Raw genomic sequence first — 18,465 nt, forward strand, 5'->3', positions numbered from 1 at the left:
GATATATTGCATTTTTAAATCAAATCTACTAAATAATTGTAATGTATTTAATAAAAATAATACAAAATAAATTCCTGTAAAAAACATCGTATTTATAGTCAACACAATATGGCATAGAAAGACCAACGTTCACGGTTATATCACATTCGCCAAATACAAACACTGTTAGGTATAGCAGGCAGGTAGTAATATAGCATTTTCAGGTAGCAAAGTTTGTCCACATCCAATATTTTCATCTTTGAACTAAATACTTTCCTCATTTAAATCGAATTATGTAAGTTGCTGAATTTGAACGGGGGCTCCTTAGAAGCAGCACTAGACAAACTTTTAGTGTCACGACTCGGGCTTTCACACTCAAGAAACTCTGGGCTTATGCTTTCCTCTGGTTCATTTTTTAATCCAGATATTGTGGGTGACTCCATAGTCCTCTGATAATAGGACCACGAAGTGGATTCAGATCCGATAGAAGAAAAGTTTTCGTCTGCCAGGTTGGCACTCAAGCTTTCGCTGAAGGATAAAGACTCCAGCATGCTGGGCGTTTGTAGCTCTGAGGAGGAAGATGCTGAGCAGGGCGGTCGTGGTTCGTAGAGGTTGAGTTTTGATACTAGGGGTTTGCCTACAGACACCCTTTTCTCCTCCAATAACTCTTCATCAAGGTTAGTGTACTTGTAGTGTAGACACACAGTAAACGACATTTCTTTCTGTAAAGTGAAAAACAAGTTTACATTTACAAATACAAATATATACATTATATACTGTTTGTAATACAGTACATTCGATCCATTTATACTACGGGCCTGTTGAATGCTTTATTCTGATTGGTTGAGAAATGTTCCATGGGTATGCATTATTTTTCAATAAACGCACACGTGACCTGTCACATATCTTACCAATGTCTGTGGTAACCGTGGTATAGCTTAATAATTGACTCCGGTCCTTTTATAATGCACACCCACTGTGTAACGGCATTACCACCTTGGTTGTGCATTATTTTCGAATAATTCAACGGCCCGTCATCCATTATTCCTTACGTTCCTTATGGCTTTTAGATATTGTAGCTATATTTTGCAGGACAGTGGCCCTTGAGGAACAGGTTTTGACACTATCCAAGGTTTCGTACCTGGAGCCTTTGCAAGGCACTAATACGAGTAAAAAGCAGAGGCTGTTCCAGAGGTTGTAGATCATCCATGGACAGCAGCAAGCTGCCAGCTTCAAGCAGACTCTCCTGATTGCTGTGTTTCAGGTCTACTTCAGGGCCCTGTAATCACCATAGTCATAAATACAAAATACAAATACATCAAGTTGACACATCTTTATGTTTTCTTACTCAATAAATAAATCTGTTAAGCCCTTTCAAGGACTTTCCAGGTCCAATACCCTCAAATTCAAGGACTAAATGTGGGAACACATTTTAAGTGGGAGCAAGGTTACATTGTGTTACCTTTTAAGATACATTGTTACAGTTCCCTTTCAAGGGAACTCGCGCTGTGTCACTGTGGTGACACTTTGGGGACGCGTCCAGGGGTAAGTGCGTCTGAATGTGTATATTAAATTCAACCAATGGTGAGGATTAACGACAAAGACAGGGTGACGCGGGAGCCAGGAAGTATATCGCTATCTGAAATATTGCCAAAGAGGGCGCTACAGGGACGCAGGAAGGGAGACGCAGCGTCTTGTTCCCTTCTCAGGGAACAACAGTTACAAACGTAACCCGAGACGTTTTCATGTGTCAAACACAACTATGTAAAAAAGCATTTTGGTATGAATCAACATTTTCATACAGAAGATATAAGCATTTAAAGCGAACAGTTTAGCACGTGTGCTTAAAAAGTCTAGAATTTTTATGATATTATCCTAGACTACACAAGAAATAATATGGATTTTTTCCCCAGAAAAATTCTTGCATAAAATAGATTCAAGCACTTTCAATGACCTGTATCTATGTGTGTATATTTCCAAAAACTTCCCAGGGCCTTGAATGCCCCCCCCCCAGTTTCACAAGGATTTCAAGGACCCGTGGGAACCCTGCGTATGTGTGTTCCTGGGAGATCGACCCCAAGACCTTGTGCACTTTACCTCTGTGAAGTCAGAGAGTTGTGCAGAGCAGGATACGATGTCTTTTGGAGTATCCAGTATCCGAGTGTAGATGATCATGATGTTGGAAAACTCTGCAGCGAAGCCCAGTTGTACCTTAATGCCGCATTCAAACTCAAGACAGCGACTTTCAGGAATCACTAAAACACAAATTCATGATATAAGCAACTTTTGGGAGAGGAATTATGGTAAAGTTTCTGAACTAATCCACAACCCTAAATGTGACACTTGCCTATATTGATGCACTACTATTAACCTATAAGCACATAAAGCTAAATAGGTTTTATAAAAGAGCCTCACCATGTGCGATAGCCCACTGTAAGTTTCGCGTTGATGCTGTGACTTTGCAGTCCGGGGCCTGAATGCGGTCAGTAAGAGCACGACGTTCAGAGAGATTACTGCGCAGCTCCAGAGCCTGCCGGCCTCGGGTGATAAGACATCTTCCCATGTCTGCAATGGCACACGAGACTTTGTAAAACCCCACTGTACATCCTAGACTTACATTTAAGCAGTGATATGTGACCCTGTCTGCAAAAACCCACCTGTGATTTACTTATATCTAAAACCATCTTACATAATGTAAAGAACATTGTGTGAAAATAGCCTTGATATCTTTAATATTGCCTGAGTAAGGTCATGTCTATGAGACTATAGATTATACAGACAGTAAATATCACATATTATTTACTAGCTAGCTCAGATACAATTGCACATTTTGTAAATGTAACCTCAGAGCCCAAGCAATACACCAACATCTGCAATGAAACAAACAAGTTTAACCCCAAACCTTCTGCTACTTTATCAAGTAAGACTGTGACCTTCTCCGGCTCCATAAGTCTCTTCTTGAGGAAGCTCATGAAGATTCCATTAGAAAGATCGTCTTTGTTTACTTCAAATGCTTCGGCATCGACGCACCTGAATTTGAATGTGACAACTGTAAGCACGACCACTAAATGTCAGTGAAATTACTAAAGCACCGTGATTTTGAAGAGACTCACGTTGCATAGCCAAACACAATGTTTGCGGTGACTTTCAAGGGGCCGGGCTGTGGGATGCTGTCGTCGTTCGGGTTTCTGTTAAAACACATAAATTAATAACATAAATTAAAGCACTATTTACATTTCTACATTTACATTTGTGACCCATTTACATTTGTGAAATTCATGCTAAAACGTCTCCTAATCTAATATTGAGATTAGGATCCTCAAAGTTTGATTTCACTTTAATTGACAGGATCTTACCCAGTCAATATTAAAGATATCAAGGTTATTTTTTCACAGAATGCTCTTTACACATTGTACAGTTGTGGACAAAAATATTGGCACCCTTTGTAAATATAAGTAAAGAAAGCTGTAAATATATATATATATATATACGTTTCTCTTTTTTAGCTTTAATAAAAAAATCACAAAAATACAATGTTTTATTGAAGTAAACAAAATTGGGGGGAAATTACATTATTAAATAAATGTTTTTCTCTAATACACAATGGCCGTTTCTTAATACCAAGAACGGCAAGTTCAGACTTGAACTTGCCGTTCAGGACACGGGATGACACAAGTCTGGTTATATTGCAAATACAGGTAGAAAGGAGTATTAAGGGGTGGCAATAATTGTGGCCAATGGCTTTTTTATGATGTGATTCCCCCACACACACTTTTAACTCTTTCCCTGCCATTGACAAGTTATTTTGTCAATTAAGAGAAAACATTTGCCGGAAAAAACGTGTTCCTGATGAGTTTTTATGGTAATCTGTAATACTGCAATTATCCACTAGATGCCCAATTTATTAAAAAAAACTGTAAAAAAATTATTTGTCAATTTTACACTCCGTTTATGTTTTGATAATTGTTCTGATCTGATTTCTAACAAGATTCCTTCACAAAAATGCAATTATTTTGGCTTTTTGCTTATTTTGTATTTTCGAGGAAAAATACCCATATTTAAGATAAAGAAATAAATAAAGAAAGGATGAAACATTTTTCCCCATTTTGTTTTTTTGTTTATTGTTTGTTTGAAAGCAGAGGGTCTGTTCTTTCATTTGATATATTTTTATGTTTATATATTTTTAGAAGAAAATGTTCCTGAAATGCATTTTGTGAAAATCACAAAACAAGCTGCCGGGCAACTAAAAAAAAAATCATCTTTATCAATAAAACATTGGATTTGTGTGTTTTTTTTTTTTTAAATAAAGCTCAAAAGGAGAAACAATGTAGATTAATTTTCACAGCTTTCTTTGCTTTTATTTGCCAAGGGTGCCAAAATATTTGTCCACAGCTGTATGTAGAAATTATTAAATTTAGGGGAAAATTTGGTTTTTAGCTGGGTTTTACAGGCAGGGTCACATTTATGCCTTTGGCAGACATTTTATCCACATGCTACGGGAACTACAAGACGAGTCATACCGTTTGCGACACATGTCCATCAGAAAGATGTTCAGTCCTGTCTGGCGTTGTTGCATGCGCTGTAACACGTCCTGAACCCAGAGACAGTGTTTGGAGGTATATGAGGCTGGAGCATCGGTGGGCACCATGAAACTGTTCCCATAATTCTCATAGCCATGACCGGCAAAGTACAACAGCCCTAGAAGTTACATTCATACAAAATGAGATATTATTACAGAATAAGCAGAAATTAAATTGTTCAATTTAACAAAGAGACTTAGTTTGTTCAGTAAACTGAAACAGAAGTTCACAAGATTGGTTAGACACCTCATTATCAGAGTAAAAAATGGAAATTACCAAGTTCCTTATCTGCTTGCCACCAATACAGAAGCAAAAAACAAAAAGTACAATACAGTAGTACGCTATTTCATAACTGCACTGAATTTCTGCCATGGGTTGTAGGGGAAATCACATTAAAATGTGTTCAACTGACCTGAAAGTACTTCACTTTTTTGGTAGCTGACCGCATACGCAAATAAACCAACAATTAAAGCTACACTATGTAGTTTTTTATCTTTAAATAATGTCTCTAAAATAATTTCAGTGATAGAACAACTTTTAACTGGACAAAATGTACTGTTGCTGCAACCTGAGCAGCCTCCTAGCTGCTACAAGCACACTCTGAAAGTGGCGGTGGAGGGTAGGAAACACAGCCCCGCCCCTCCCCGTGCCTGCAGAAAAGTGTCTGATACCAGGCACTGTTGTGCTTTTCAACCACATGGGGGAGCTGTAAGTCATTTTTACATGGAAACTACATAGTGTTGCTTTAAATAAACAAAAAAGGTACCAGGGATGTTAAGACTAGTCTTATATCTATACTAGGAATGCACCGAATTATCAGCCTATCATTGGTATTGGCACATAAAAGCTAATTTTTTCTACTATCAGACATCGACGATTATTTACAAATGCACGCCGTTTGATTATTTTGAATTGGGTCACAATGACAACACACTTGCAGTTTGTACGCTCTGCATTTCTAGGATTTGTGACCCATAAGTAGCATGGGTATATTTGTAGCAATAGCCAACAATACATATAATGGGTCAAATGATAAATTTGATGGCAGAAATCATTAGGATTAAGTAAAGATCATGTTCCATGAAGATATTTTGTAAATTTTCCACCATAAATATATTAAAAAATTGCCACTGCGTGCATCCCTAATCTGTACTGTTTTTATGTTTTTGGCAGACAGTTACAGGAACACTGTTATATTTGCACACTGATATATATCTTTCTACAAAAAAAATGTATAATGACTAATTTAACTGTTGTAAGTTATACTAACCATAAACTCCTCGATCCAGCAGCAGCAGGAACTCATTGACGGCACTGTGCATCTCTTGCCAGTTGAGGTCCAGCAGAGAGACGACCTTAAAATCCAGCTGGCGTAAAAGGTTTGTCAGCTCATGCACGTCGGCCATTGGCGCTCTCAGCAGTCTATGATGTAGGTAGTTCATGTTCCCGATAAGCAGCGCGACCTTATCAGTGGCTATAATTTGTTAAGTGCGTGTGAATAAGAAAGTTTGACATTTTAATGAAGACATTAATGAGATTTTCCGTTTTACATACCGTAAAAATCACTCATTTGTTTCGGTGGAGCATCTGGAGTATCTGTGAAATACAGGTGCATGTGAGTGACAATGATACATCACTAATACATACAAATAAATAGTTTGTGCCTACCCGTTTCAGTCATTTCCCATGATGCGTCCGAAACGGAACCAGGACCTGAGAGAAAAAAGGCCATAATATAAAGATCTTTTTGGATATACAATACAAATATGCATTTAAGGAAACAAAAATGGATTTAAAGCGACTCACCTATGTTTACTTGCACCTGATCGCTCCACATTTCATGATAAAGGTTGTAAATCCTGCAGGTGTATGCACCGCGGTGAGCTGTGGTTACGCATGGAATCTGCACAAGAACATATACTTGTACTGTATTTGTACATTTTTACTAAAATACGGAAAAGATGAATTGTTAAATAAAAATGAGACCTTTAAGATGCTTCTTGTGGAATTTGGCATTGGCTGTTTGTTATGGTACCACTGGAACTGTGGAGGCGGGTTGGCCTGAGCACCGCATTCGAGACAGAGAGCATCACCCTCCACCAATGACTGAGGCCTGGGCTGCTTTGTTATGAGCAAGCCACTAGACGGCGAAGGAAAGTAACTGGAACCTGCAATCACAGATGTTTAAAGACAACATAATATGGGACCAATAAAGTAAATAAAAAATCTGACTTTTTCCATGTTTAAGTGCTATGATTGGGTCCCCAGTGCTTTTATCAACCTACAGTAGTAAATGTGAAATAGATCAACCCCGTAACTTAGTTTTGGTAAACCATTCTCTGCAAGCATGTGAAAAAATAGGTCATTGAAATTTGGCTCCTCTTGTGATGTCAGAAGGGGATAATACCGCCCCCTTAATCTGCACTATTCAACCACAGCACTGCCATTTAGTGCAGAGATAAACTCATTTGCATTTAAAAGGACACACCCAGAAAAATATACCTGCACTTGCGCCTCCAGACCTCACTAGACGTACGTTGGCCCAGTTGGAGAAGACGTACTTGTCTCCAGAACTTACACGGCAGATGTAGTGGCCTTGTTGAGCTGGATTCAAATAGTCAAGCACCAGTTCTGAACTACTGCCTCTTGGCACCTATCGAGAAAGTAAAAATGTGGCGATTTGGAGCCGACGACTTTAAATACACTCACCTAAAGGATTATTAGGAACACCTGTTCAATTTCTCATTAATGTAATGGTGTGGGGGATGTTTTCTTGGCACACTTTAGTGCCAATAGGGCATCGTTTAAATGCCACAGCCTACCTGAGCATTGTTTCTGACCATGTCCATCCCTTTATGACCACCATGTACCCATCCTCTGATGGCTACTTCCAGCAGGATAATGCACCATGTCACAAAGCTCAAATCATTTCAAATTGGTTTCTTGAACATGACAATGAGTTAACTGTACTAAAATGGCCCCCACAGTCACCAGATCTCAACCCAATAGAGCATCTTTGGGATGTGGTGGAACGGGAGCTTCGTGCCCTGGATGTGCATCCCACAAATTCAATTGCAAGATGCTATCCTATCAATATGGGCCAACATTTCAAAAGAATGCTTTCAGCACCTTGTTGAATCAATGCCACGTAGAATTAAGGCAGACCAGAAAGGGGGTCAAACACAGTATTAGTATGGTGTTCCTAATAATCCTTTAGGTGAGTGTAAGTAGGTTCGGTTATAATATCTTTGTTTACCTCATCTTTGCCCTTGAACCACTGGTAGGTGAGATCCAGAGGTCCAACAGCTTTGCAGGACAGAACCGCACGGCTTCCCTCTGGTACCCGCTGACTTTGTGGCTGCTGTGTGATATTAATCTGCTCCATCACTATCCAAAAACATATAACACTTACATTAATAAATATATAGAGATCTTCCTTTAGTGCAAAGGTTGTGGGTTGCAGGGAACACACATACTAATAAAATGTAAAACTTGAATGCACTTTGGATTAAAGTGACTCATTTGGATTTCAACCAAGATCTTTAACCATTAAGCTACACCACAGTGATCTATTTTAGTGATTGTGGTGAACGTGATCTAGCTTAAAATGAGGTACGATATGGTGTGTACTCGGCTACCGTGCATAGTGAGAAATCCAACAGCATCTCTGTGCTCAATTTTCTTTAAGCAGTGCAGTAGGAAATCCAGGGTACATTTTCGATCTGCAAGGAGGGCGAGGAGATATCGCCCGGGGCTGCCATTTGGACTTAGCACCTTGAGTGAGCAGTCAGTCAACTCCTTATCACTAATAAAAAAAAACAAAATGGTAATGATCAGTTACATTTACACATTTGGAAGACACTTTTATCCAAAACGACTTTAATCTATACATTTGATCAGTATGTGGGTGATTCTTGCGAAATTAGACTTAGGAGGTGTCATGAAACATTTGAATAAAAAAAGTAGAAGCATACAGTTACAAGCATCTCTTCATGTACTATTTTGCACATGATTTCAAATGACATCACACAAATTGATTTTGTTGTTTTTTCCACATTTAAGGGGAATATTTTCATTACCGCAACATGTCCATGACTGGATTTGGGTTCTTTGACATGAAAATATTTATAATTAAAAAATCTAAAAAATAAAAAGCTTCAGTGCATGTTATACTATAAACATTTACAGTAAAGAAACATGTGGTATTTGGCGATCATTGGTAAATAATAAGGAATATAAATGTGTCCAAGACCAATTTTCTCATCCTCCGCAACAATTTTCAATCATTGTTTAAGCCCTCAAGGAACTAACATTAAAAAAATTAGTTGGAAGGGACATAATTGGCTGTGACACTCAAGATGGCTACCAGGTAAGCGGTTCTTATTTTTTCTCTCCAGATAAAAGTTAAAATTGTGTTTGTCATAGTACCTACACAACTTTTTAGTTCTCATTATCGAAACATGAGTTTGTAAATGCATAAATTTAATGTAATATCATGTTGCGGTAATGATCATTTTGATAATGATAATCTAAAAATTTAAATAATTCTATAGGAAATATTTTTTAAATCCTCTAAAAAGAATGATTATAGTAAGTTCAGACCTTAATCTTATATGTGCAAAAAAAAAAAAAATGGCATTATGGGTTTTTTAAAAATTCTTATGCTGGACACCTTCTAAATCTGGATTTCTTGAGAATCACCCATGTGTCCTCACCCGTCATCAAACTCATGACCTAACGCAATGCTCTACATATTGAGCTCAGGATTTACAATGGACTCACCTACAGCAGAATTGTGGTTGGTCGGCCACCGCCTTCGCAAGCTGTTTCCAACCATAATGTAAATTATCCAGCATATAACCGAGTCTGGTTAATGCTGCTTCGCTCAGGGTGTCCAGACCCAAATTTCTGTCCTCCATACCTGTCTGGAAAAGAAATCACCAAAGGGTTTATTTAAAGGGCATCTATTGTGGCCTTTTTATAAGTCTCAGTGTCTGTGAAGTTTCAGCTCAAAATACCTCACAGATCATTTATTATAGCATGTCCAAAATGCCCATGTTTGAGAGGGAGCAAAAACGCGCTGTACCTTTAAATGCAAATTAGATACAGCTCCTCACTTCCTTACAAATAGACAGTGAGTGTTTTTAGTTCAAATAGATCTGAATAATACAGACAATAGTATCTAGTGGACAGAGTACAACTCGCTGAGGGTGGGAACTATGGTAATGCAGGACTGTAAGAGGGCGGGGCTTTATCAATGTGACCTCACATTGATTAAAGAATCAAAATGGCATGTCTAATGAGACTGCTTTTGTTTAATGCCGATTAAAAAACAAGGAGCGGCTGGATTTTTTTCATCGTAGGGTGGTGTGTTCACACACTGCAAACACACATTATGTCCAAACGTTGATGTTGCATAGGAGCCCTTTAAATTCAGACTGTTGAAAATGGCGAATTATTGATTCCACATTCAATAATGATCTATTGAAGTTGTTTTGCCGCTAATAAGGTATGAAATGAGTCATTCCAAACCAAATCCGTACAGAAATTCCCAGCCAGTTTATGGATTTCTCCCTGTCACACCCAACATTTTATACCGCAGAGAAAAATGTGATGTCTAACCTCTCAACCCACATCATTATCAGATCATTTTTAACTGTTGACTGTTACAAAACCTTAGTAGCCCATACTGGTGCACTTATGTAAAAATACTCTACTTGAATATATATACTATAGTATAGGCTACTATAATAAATTGCAGTATACTGTAATAAATTATACTAATTATTACAGCTTGTTAATGTAAAGTATAGTAGTATTAACTGTAGTGAATATAAACTGTAGCAAATACTGTACTGTAGTATACTTCAATGTCTACTATTACTATAGTATCCAATTTACTAGTGTTTACTACAGACAATACTAATAAAGTATACACTTAAGTGTTTTCCATATAAAGATGAGAAAATGTTCGATCTAGGTGAAATACAGTTAACTAAAAAGGAAGTAGTCTTTATATTGCCTTATAAATAAATGAAGAAATTGCATCACCCACAAGATGTTCAGATTAAGATAAAGAAATACAAATATTTAAAATCTCAATAAGAATTCACTACTTTACACAAAAATCGTATTGAATGAAAACCCAAAAAAGTGAATATGCGGAACGGAACTGAGTATGATTATAGATTATTAAATAGCCTACGTCATGAATATACGTTTTTATATCCATCTTTAACGGTAACCAAATAAATATGGTACTTTTCCTTGTATCACATATACTTTAGAATTAGATATAAACTATTATTTTAACATTTATATATCTGACTGTCAGGTTATCAACATGCAAAACTATATAACATAAAGTACATGTAACTGTTACCTGTTGCACGGCAATCGAGCCTCCAGGAAGTAAGTTTATCTCGTCGCTTCCTAAATGTAGGTTACACCCCAAAACGTAAGAGATGCGAGGAGCGCAAAAATAATGATATTTAACGAAAATTTCAAAGGTAATAACTTAAATTACACGTGAAATCAATAAGGACTTAAACAGCTGTTAAACTGCTCTGAATCAGAGTCTTTTGTTTTACTGCTTATCACGACTCATAAATCAGCAGAGTAAACATCCGATACTTCTCTTTTTGCCAGTTCCTCTTTCTGACATGTATTTGCATGCACGCACGAGATTTTTACTTTCACCTTCTTCCGACCTATAGGAGCAAGGCATCGTCATCTTTACATCTCACACTTAATTCATCCGATAATCGATCTATAGGGGATCTCCAACACGTTTCGCTCATGCACAAGAGATGTATATAATAGATAGGAGTTTTAAATGTAATAGTACTGTTCCCTTTGTTTATGCCATCTTTACATATCACATTTCACGAATGCACAAAAAAATTATAGAATATCATCTTTAGATCTGTAGGGGAGTGGTTTATGACATATTTTATGGAATCTTAAATCATGCATAAGTGCAGATAGATCTATGGGAGAGTCTTTAAGTAATTCGTTTGAATTGATTTGTTACATTTATGCCATATATATAACGTTATACAGTACTTTATCCATGTACAAGAGATGTATATCTATGGATCTATAGGGGAGGGTCTTAAATGTAGTAATACTGCTGCCTTTGTTTATGTCATATTTACGCCATCTTTACATAATACGTTTAACTCATGCACAAGATATATATAATATATCTTTAGATCTATAGGGAAGTGGTTTATGACATTTTTAAGGGAATCTTAAATCATGCATAAGTGCAGATAGATCTTTGGGGGAGTCTTTAAGTAATACATATTTATGTTGTATACATATCTATACATATATATATACATACATATATACATATATACATATATATATATATTAGGGCTGTCAAAAGATTAATCGCGATTAATCGCATCCAACATAAAAGTTTGTGTTTACATAGCATATGTGTGTGTACTGTGTATAAATATTATGTATATATAAATACACACACATTCATGTATATATTTAAGAAATATTTGCATTTAAATACTGTATATACATTTCTATAACTTATATTATATATAAATATAAATATTTTATATATAAATATAAAAAAATTTTCTTAAATATATACATGATTGGGTGTGTTTTTATATATAAATAATAATTATACACAGTACACACATATGTTATGTAAACACAAACTTTTATTTTGGATGCGATTAATCGCGATTAATCTTTTGACAGCCCTAATATATATATATATATATATATATATATATATATATATATATATATATATATATATATATATATATATATATATATATATACACACACACACACACACACACACACACACACACACACACACACACACACACACACACACACATATATATATATATATATACACACACACACACACACACACACACACACACACACACACACACATATATATATATATATACACATATATATATATACACACACACACACACACACATATATATATACCCAGGTGAAAAAAAATTATATTAAAAATATACTTTAAAAAAGTGTACTAAGTATATTTTCTAGATTTTGTACTATTTTCGTCAAATCCAAGTATAGTTAAGTGTACTCAATTATGTATTAACTTCAACTTAACACCTATTTGATTACACTTCAAGTGTAAATAGTATGCTAAAATGGAACAACTTTTTTTAAACTTCAAGTGCACTAAAATACACTCCTGAAAATCAAGATTCATGAGTAATTAAGCACACTTACAGTACAATTGCATTGTATTGCCATTTTAATGGAAATACACTTAAAAAGCCATTGCAGCACAAATTATAGTTGCGTTTAAGTACATTTTGTGCATACTGCTATCATACTTATAATTAGTATAAACTATGTTAATTTAGTATGCTTCTGTAATATTTCAAGTGCTCTACAAATGCACTTTCTAACTATTTTTAGTGCTTTTAAAGTGTCCCACTATGACAATAATAATGTTTTTAAAGTGAAGTTCAATTACAACCTAAATATCATAAAGACGTACTTTCAGTGCAATATTATTATAGTGTATTTTTATATTTTAAGTATATTTAATTTGTACTTTTATCCCCATTTTGTTATACTTAAGCATGAATATTGCAATTACACTACAAGTGTATTATATAAAAATTCAGTTCAAATGCACACAAACAGATTACAAACTGCATTTCAAAAAAGGATCTTTATTATTGACACAAAAGTAACACACAAAACAGATATTGGCAAAATGGGAACCTTAAACAGTCGACTTTCTTTGAAATGCCGGGAAGAGAACAATTGCGAACAACTTGTACTATATGCACATCTAGCTCTGATTTGAACTACTGGAGGCCTTGTAACTGGCATTGTTGCACTTCCTCCGTAGAAGGTCCCGGATCTCTGCCACCTCGATGTTGGGAAATCACTCCCTCACTGCATCTGTAAAACAGGAAAGAGACATTTCAATTTTATTTATATAGCGCTTTTCACAATTTGTAGTTGTTTCAAAGCAGCTTTACATTAAAAGAAGCAGGGGAAACATAGAAAAATCAACAGACAATATAAGTAGCAAAATACAGCGGCTATGAATAAACTTTACAAGCGAGCAAATTAATAATGTCTCGTATAAAAGAGGGTGCTAAGTTAAGCCAATGTTGGTTGACTCCCCGAGGTTGAAAAACCCCTAGGAGAAAAACCTCAGGGAGGAACAAAAAGTCCTAGGAGGAAAAGATATACACATATATATATGGGATGTAAACGGATAAGGAGATTTAGCGGGTTCCGTCGGTAGTCAGGCATCGGCTGGGCATCACGTTGAAGGGCAGCCAGTAGATCAGTGGTGTGTTGACCTCCACGGCAGCCGGAACTGGTCCGTTTGTCTCAATGTCCTCGGGTTTGAGGACGAGACAGGGAGAGAGAAACAAAATCCTATTAGTGTAGGGGCCATTCACATGTAATGCAAGTGTTACACAGTGTTGTGTTTTAATATATGCTCGGTTCCAGACAGGCTAGCTATTGCGGCATTAGTAAATTACCTAGACAAGTTATGTGAATGCTTTGTTCTGTACAAGCTAACTTTTGCGAGATAAGTATAATATACTAGTCAAAATATGTGAATGCTTTGGTAAAGAAAAAATTCTTAAAGAATAATTCCGGTATTAAACACTTTGAGTCTCATTTCTGGTTTGTTTTGGATGAACTACAGTGTTGGTCACTGAAATTTTGACAATGGGTCATGTCTTGACTTTTTGACTTGTTTAGAAGCGTCTCTTGACTGCTTCAGAATGGAGGTCAAGGGCCATGCACAAGCATGTCATTAAAACAACACTTAACGTTCATTTTTAAAACCGAGTGGTTTGTGGTTTTCGTTGATGATTAAAAACAAGTAGTGTAGCAAAATACAGTTTCTGTCGTGTTTTATTTGGCATTTTGTAAAGTTCCATTGACTTCTCTTGGAAATGAGACTCAAAGTGTTAAATGGCAGAATTATCCTTTAATGCAGTGGTTCTCAATCCTGTTCCTGGGGACCCCCTGCTCTGCACATTTTGTATGTATTCCTTATCTAACACACCTGACTCTAATCATCAGCTCATTAGATGAGAGCTCCATGAACTAAGCAAAGTGTGTCAGGTTAGAGAGACATACAAAATGTGCAGAGCAGTGGGTCCCCAGGAACAAGATTGAGAACCACTGCTTTAATGGAACATTAATCTTTATTGAAAGTGTCTCATATTTGTAGTGGAAATGTAACATACATTTCGAATTTGGTGCCTATTTGACTGAAAAAGGGGTGTTTGTAGTCTCACCCCCTCAACAAAGATATTGGACTTCCTTCTTTCAATGATGCAAAATGATGATTTTTACATCATTGAAAGAAGAAAGTGCAACACTGAAATCTGTATTTCTCCTGTCTCAGGAAATGATGCACGAACATTCAAAAACATGACTGGGGTTCTAAAGATACTAGGCTTAAAGGAATAGTCTACTCATTTTCAATATTAAAATATGTTATTATCTTAACTAAGAATTGTTGATACATCCCTCTATCATCTGTGTGCGTGCGCTGCGACGCTTCGATAGCATTTAGCTTAGCCCCATTCATTCAATGGTACCACTCAGAGATAAAGTTAGAAGTGACCAGACACATCAACGTTTTTCCTATTTAAGATGAGTAGTTATTTTGGTGGTACAAAATAAAACGTAGCGCTTTTCTAGGCGGATTTAAAAGAGGAACTATATTTTATGGCATAATAGCACTTTTGGGAGTACTTCAACTCGCCTGAAAAATCCGCTCCCCTTCTTCCTCTCATAATGGGAGAGGGAGGGTGTTACTGCGCCGAGTCGAAGTACTCACAAAAGTGCTGTTCCGCCATACAATATAGTTCCTCTTTTAAATCTGCTTAGAAAAGCGCTACGTTTTATTTTGTACCACCAAACTTGCTCGTATAACTACTTGTCTTAAATAGGAAAAACGTTGATGTGTTTGGTCACTTCTAACTTTATCTCTAAATGGTACCATTAACTCTTTCACCGCCAGCGTTTTTAAAAAAAAGTTGCCAGCCAGCGCCAGCGTTTTTCATGATTTTCACCAAAGTTTAATGCCTTCCAGAAAATGTTCTTCTTTAAATATATAAACATACAATATACCAAATGAAAGAACAGACCCTCTGCTTTCAAACAAAAAAAACCGTTTCATCCTACCTTTAGTGGTTCTTTTGCAATCAGCTTTTGAATATGGGTAGGTTTTTGCAAAAACACCATATTTTGAGCATAAAGCAATGATAATTCCATTTTTATGACGGACTTTTCATAGAGATCCCATTCAGAGCGATCTTTAAAACAGACACGGACATGCAGCAGCTTGGCATAGGGCAATACTTCCGGTTTTAAAAAGTTGCGGAAGGGCGCCACCTGGTGGATAATAGCGGTATTGCGGAAAGACGGAATATCTCGTCATTGGCGGGCAAGTGTTTTCTCTTAATTGACGAGAAATCTCGTCAATGGCGGGGAAAGAGTTAAATGAATGGGGCTAAGCTAAATGCTATCGAAGTGTCGCAGCGCGCTCCAGCGCTTACACAGATGATAGAGGGATGTATCAACAATTCTTAGTTAAGGTAATAACATATTTTAATATTGAAAATGAGTAGACTATTCCTTTAATACAAATGGGTGAAGTGTCCCTTTAGATTTAAAGTGATTGACTGTGTCTGATTCACAGACATCAGTTGGCAAATCATTTCAGAGCTTAGACACTTTTGATATTCTAGGAATAATTAAGAGACCAGAATTTTGCGACCGCAGTGTACGTGTTGGATTGTATTCTGATATTAATTCTCTAAGATACGAAGGTGCTGGGCCATTTAAGGTTTTATAGGTGATTAATAGTATTTTTAATTGTATGCGATATTTGACTGGTAGCCAGAATGACATGGGCATGAATTAAAACAAGATTAATGATTAAACTTACATCATTTTAACACAGAAACCTCTTCAGCATCAGCAAGGTCGACCACATGGTACATGACCTCTGTAAACACAAACATGGATAGACATCATATTAAAAAAGAAGGCAATCATACAACTTTAAAATATATTTTGACTCCAAGCTTCTTTACAACAGCATCTAACGTTAGTTTATCTTAAACTTAACGTGAAGCCTGCTTAAGTTGGTTACTAAACAGAATAAAGCTATTAAAACAGGCTTGCAAAATAAGCAGCATCTATCAGAACTACAGCAATGAGCTTTTAAACAACAAGAGATCGTCTATATCGTTTAAAATAGCAGAAAGAGCCATTTGCTACAGTTAGCTGAACATCTCCAACACAAGTAATCTTGCAGTTTTATTTAAGTTTTAAACATCGAATTGATTCGTTTATCAGGCATTTTGCATGTAACTTTGCTCACTGAAAAACCGCATGTTGAACTTACTAACGTTAAGTTACTGTGTACCGTCACAGTGATGTTTCCTGTGTGTGCTTTAAATTAAAACACTTCTCGCATAAAGACAAAAATAATCACAGTGAAGAACAAAATAGGAACAAATACGGAACAGATCTGCGCGATGTAGAGGAATGAAAGTCAAACTTACCTCAGCCGTACTGTTTAGCATGAAAACGAAAACCGAGTCACTCAGTAGCGGTTTGAATAATGCCGTTGATCCTGATTGGTGGGAATGAATGGGTGGGTGCAGGTGCATTCTGGGAATTGAAGTCTTTTGCCCTGGCGTTCACATGCTGCAGATGTAAATTTGACTACGAGTTCCAAGATGCATTGGATGTTTCAAATGTTTTTTTTTTCTTCATTATTTTGGATCCTCTGCTTGCACCTTATGTACTTTTTATAATCTGCGTTTTCACACGGATTTGTTCTTTATACTTTATCAATAATAAAAATATAAAATATTTTTATAAAATGTATAACGTTTACAAAACATGTTTAGTTGACAAACATGTTGACAGTTATTTTCAGTGATGCTCAGATTTTCTTAAATAAAAAAAACTTTATCAATTAAATCACATTAGCATAATAATACATGTATTTAGTAAACGCACTTGTAGATATATAATGTTTTTATCCAGTTTTTATGTTATGTGTGCTGCCTCGAACCTCCCACCCAGCTTTGAAAACAGAGAGAGCACCTCTGTCATTAACCCTTCACACCTCACAACCAGCACTCCTCACATCCAGCTTTGAGGATTCCTGGAAACTTCCACCAGTTCCTATACACAAGGTTTCTGGATGTTTCACGAGTTTACTTCTGAGTACGTTTCCAAGCACTCTGCCTCATTTATCTGGCAAACCTAAAGTTTAGCAGGGATTTCCCATCCGTATTTGTCCGGATACAGCTCTTTTGATGCAGTGTATACATTTTATTATTCTAACGTATTTTATGAAAGTACTCTGATATGCAACTAAAAATACACTTATTTTAGAGTGTACCGTATAAAGTGTACAGAAGTCACACTTCTAATGAAGTGAGATCATAGTACACTTTAAAAAAGTAAATTAACAATTAATTTCCAAAAAATATACTTCCCATAAGTATATTGAATTGTCACTCTAAGTATGTCAAATTTAATACACTTAAAAAAAATAAACTTCTATACAATTTAAAATACATTGACAACAAAGTACACTTTCAAAAAGTACATTTAAAAAATAAATTAATTACTGGTAAATTAGTATACTTATTTTTCTGGACTCTTAAGTTGAACTTAATTACATCTTTTTTTGAAGTATACTTTCAAAAAGTACAATTAAAAGATAATTGAATTTCTGGTAAATTAGTATACTTATTTTTGGACTCTTAAGTTGAACTTAATTACATCTTTTTTGAAGTATACTTTCAAAAAGTACACTTAAAAGATAATTGAATTACTGGTAAATTAGTATACTTATTTT

The 18,465-nt window shown here is 36.0% G+C and overlaps 1 protein-coding gene and 1 long non-coding RNA gene across 4 annotated transcripts; both read right to left on the minus strand.

The window, feature by feature from the left end:
* On the minus strand, positions 1–11,221 carry malt2 (MALT paracaspase 2). 2 transcript variants are annotated; one of them, XM_065244821.2, is made up of 17 exons: positions 10,942–11,221; positions 9,342–9,484; positions 8,198–8,364; positions 7,816–7,946; positions 7,062–7,212; positions 6,546–6,727; positions 6,366–6,462; positions 6,228–6,272; positions 6,114–6,155; positions 5,830–6,033; positions 4,500–4,677; positions 3,093–3,167; positions 2,882–3,009; positions 2,395–2,544; positions 2,077–2,234; positions 1,121–1,258; positions 1–701 (listed from the first exon to the last, which is right to left on the minus strand). In XM_065244821.2, the coding sequence occupies exons 2-17, from the start codon at positions 9,476–9,478 to the stop codon at positions 261–263; spliced, it is 2,424 nt and encodes an 807-aa protein (XP_065100893.1). In that variant the 5' UTR covers positions 9,479–9,484; positions 10,942–11,221; the 3' UTR covers positions 1–260. The 2 variants fall into 2 exon arrangements, with proteins under 2 accessions (XP_065100893.1, XP_065100902.1); XM_065244830.2 differs by lacking the exon at positions 10,942–11,221 and having other exon boundaries at positions 3–701; positions 9,346–9,468.
* Positions 11,222–13,247: 2,026 nt separating this feature from the next.
* On the minus strand, positions 13,248–17,648 carry LOC135727113 (uncharacterized). 2 transcript variants are annotated; one of them, XR_010525161.1, is made up of 3 exons: positions 17,153–17,648; positions 16,531–16,590; positions 13,248–13,951 (listed from the first exon to the last, which is right to left on the minus strand). It is a non-coding gene; the product is annotated as an uncharacterized lncRNA (long non-coding RNA). The 2 variants fall into 2 exon arrangements; XR_010525166.2 differs by lacking the exon at positions 17,153–17,648 and adding an exon at positions 16,993–17,146.
* Between the last annotated feature and the right edge of the window lie 817 nt (positions 17,649–18,465).

Source organism: Paramisgurnus dabryanus, chromosome 24 (assembly GCF_030506205.2).
Source record: "Paramisgurnus dabryanus chromosome 24, PD_genome_1.1, whole genome shotgun sequence".
NCBI lineage: Eukaryota > Metazoa > Chordata > Actinopteri > Cypriniformes > Cobitidae > Paramisgurnus > Paramisgurnus dabryanus.

Excerpts from the sequence above, each read along its gene's own strand:
- malt2 (XM_065244821.2), bottom strand. The coding sequence starts at position 9,478 with ATGGAGGACAGAAATTTGGGTCTGGACACCCTGAGCGAAGCAGCATTA. Across the intron at positions 7,213-7,815 it reads GGTTCAAGGGCAAAGATGAG|GTGCCAAGAGGCAGTAGTTC; the intron begins GTAAACAAAGAT and ends CTTTCTCGATAG. Across the intron at positions 6,728-7,061 it reads GTCTGGAGGCGCAAGTGCAG|GTTCCAGTTACTTTCCTTCG; the intron begins GTATATTTTTCT and ends CTGTGATTGCAG.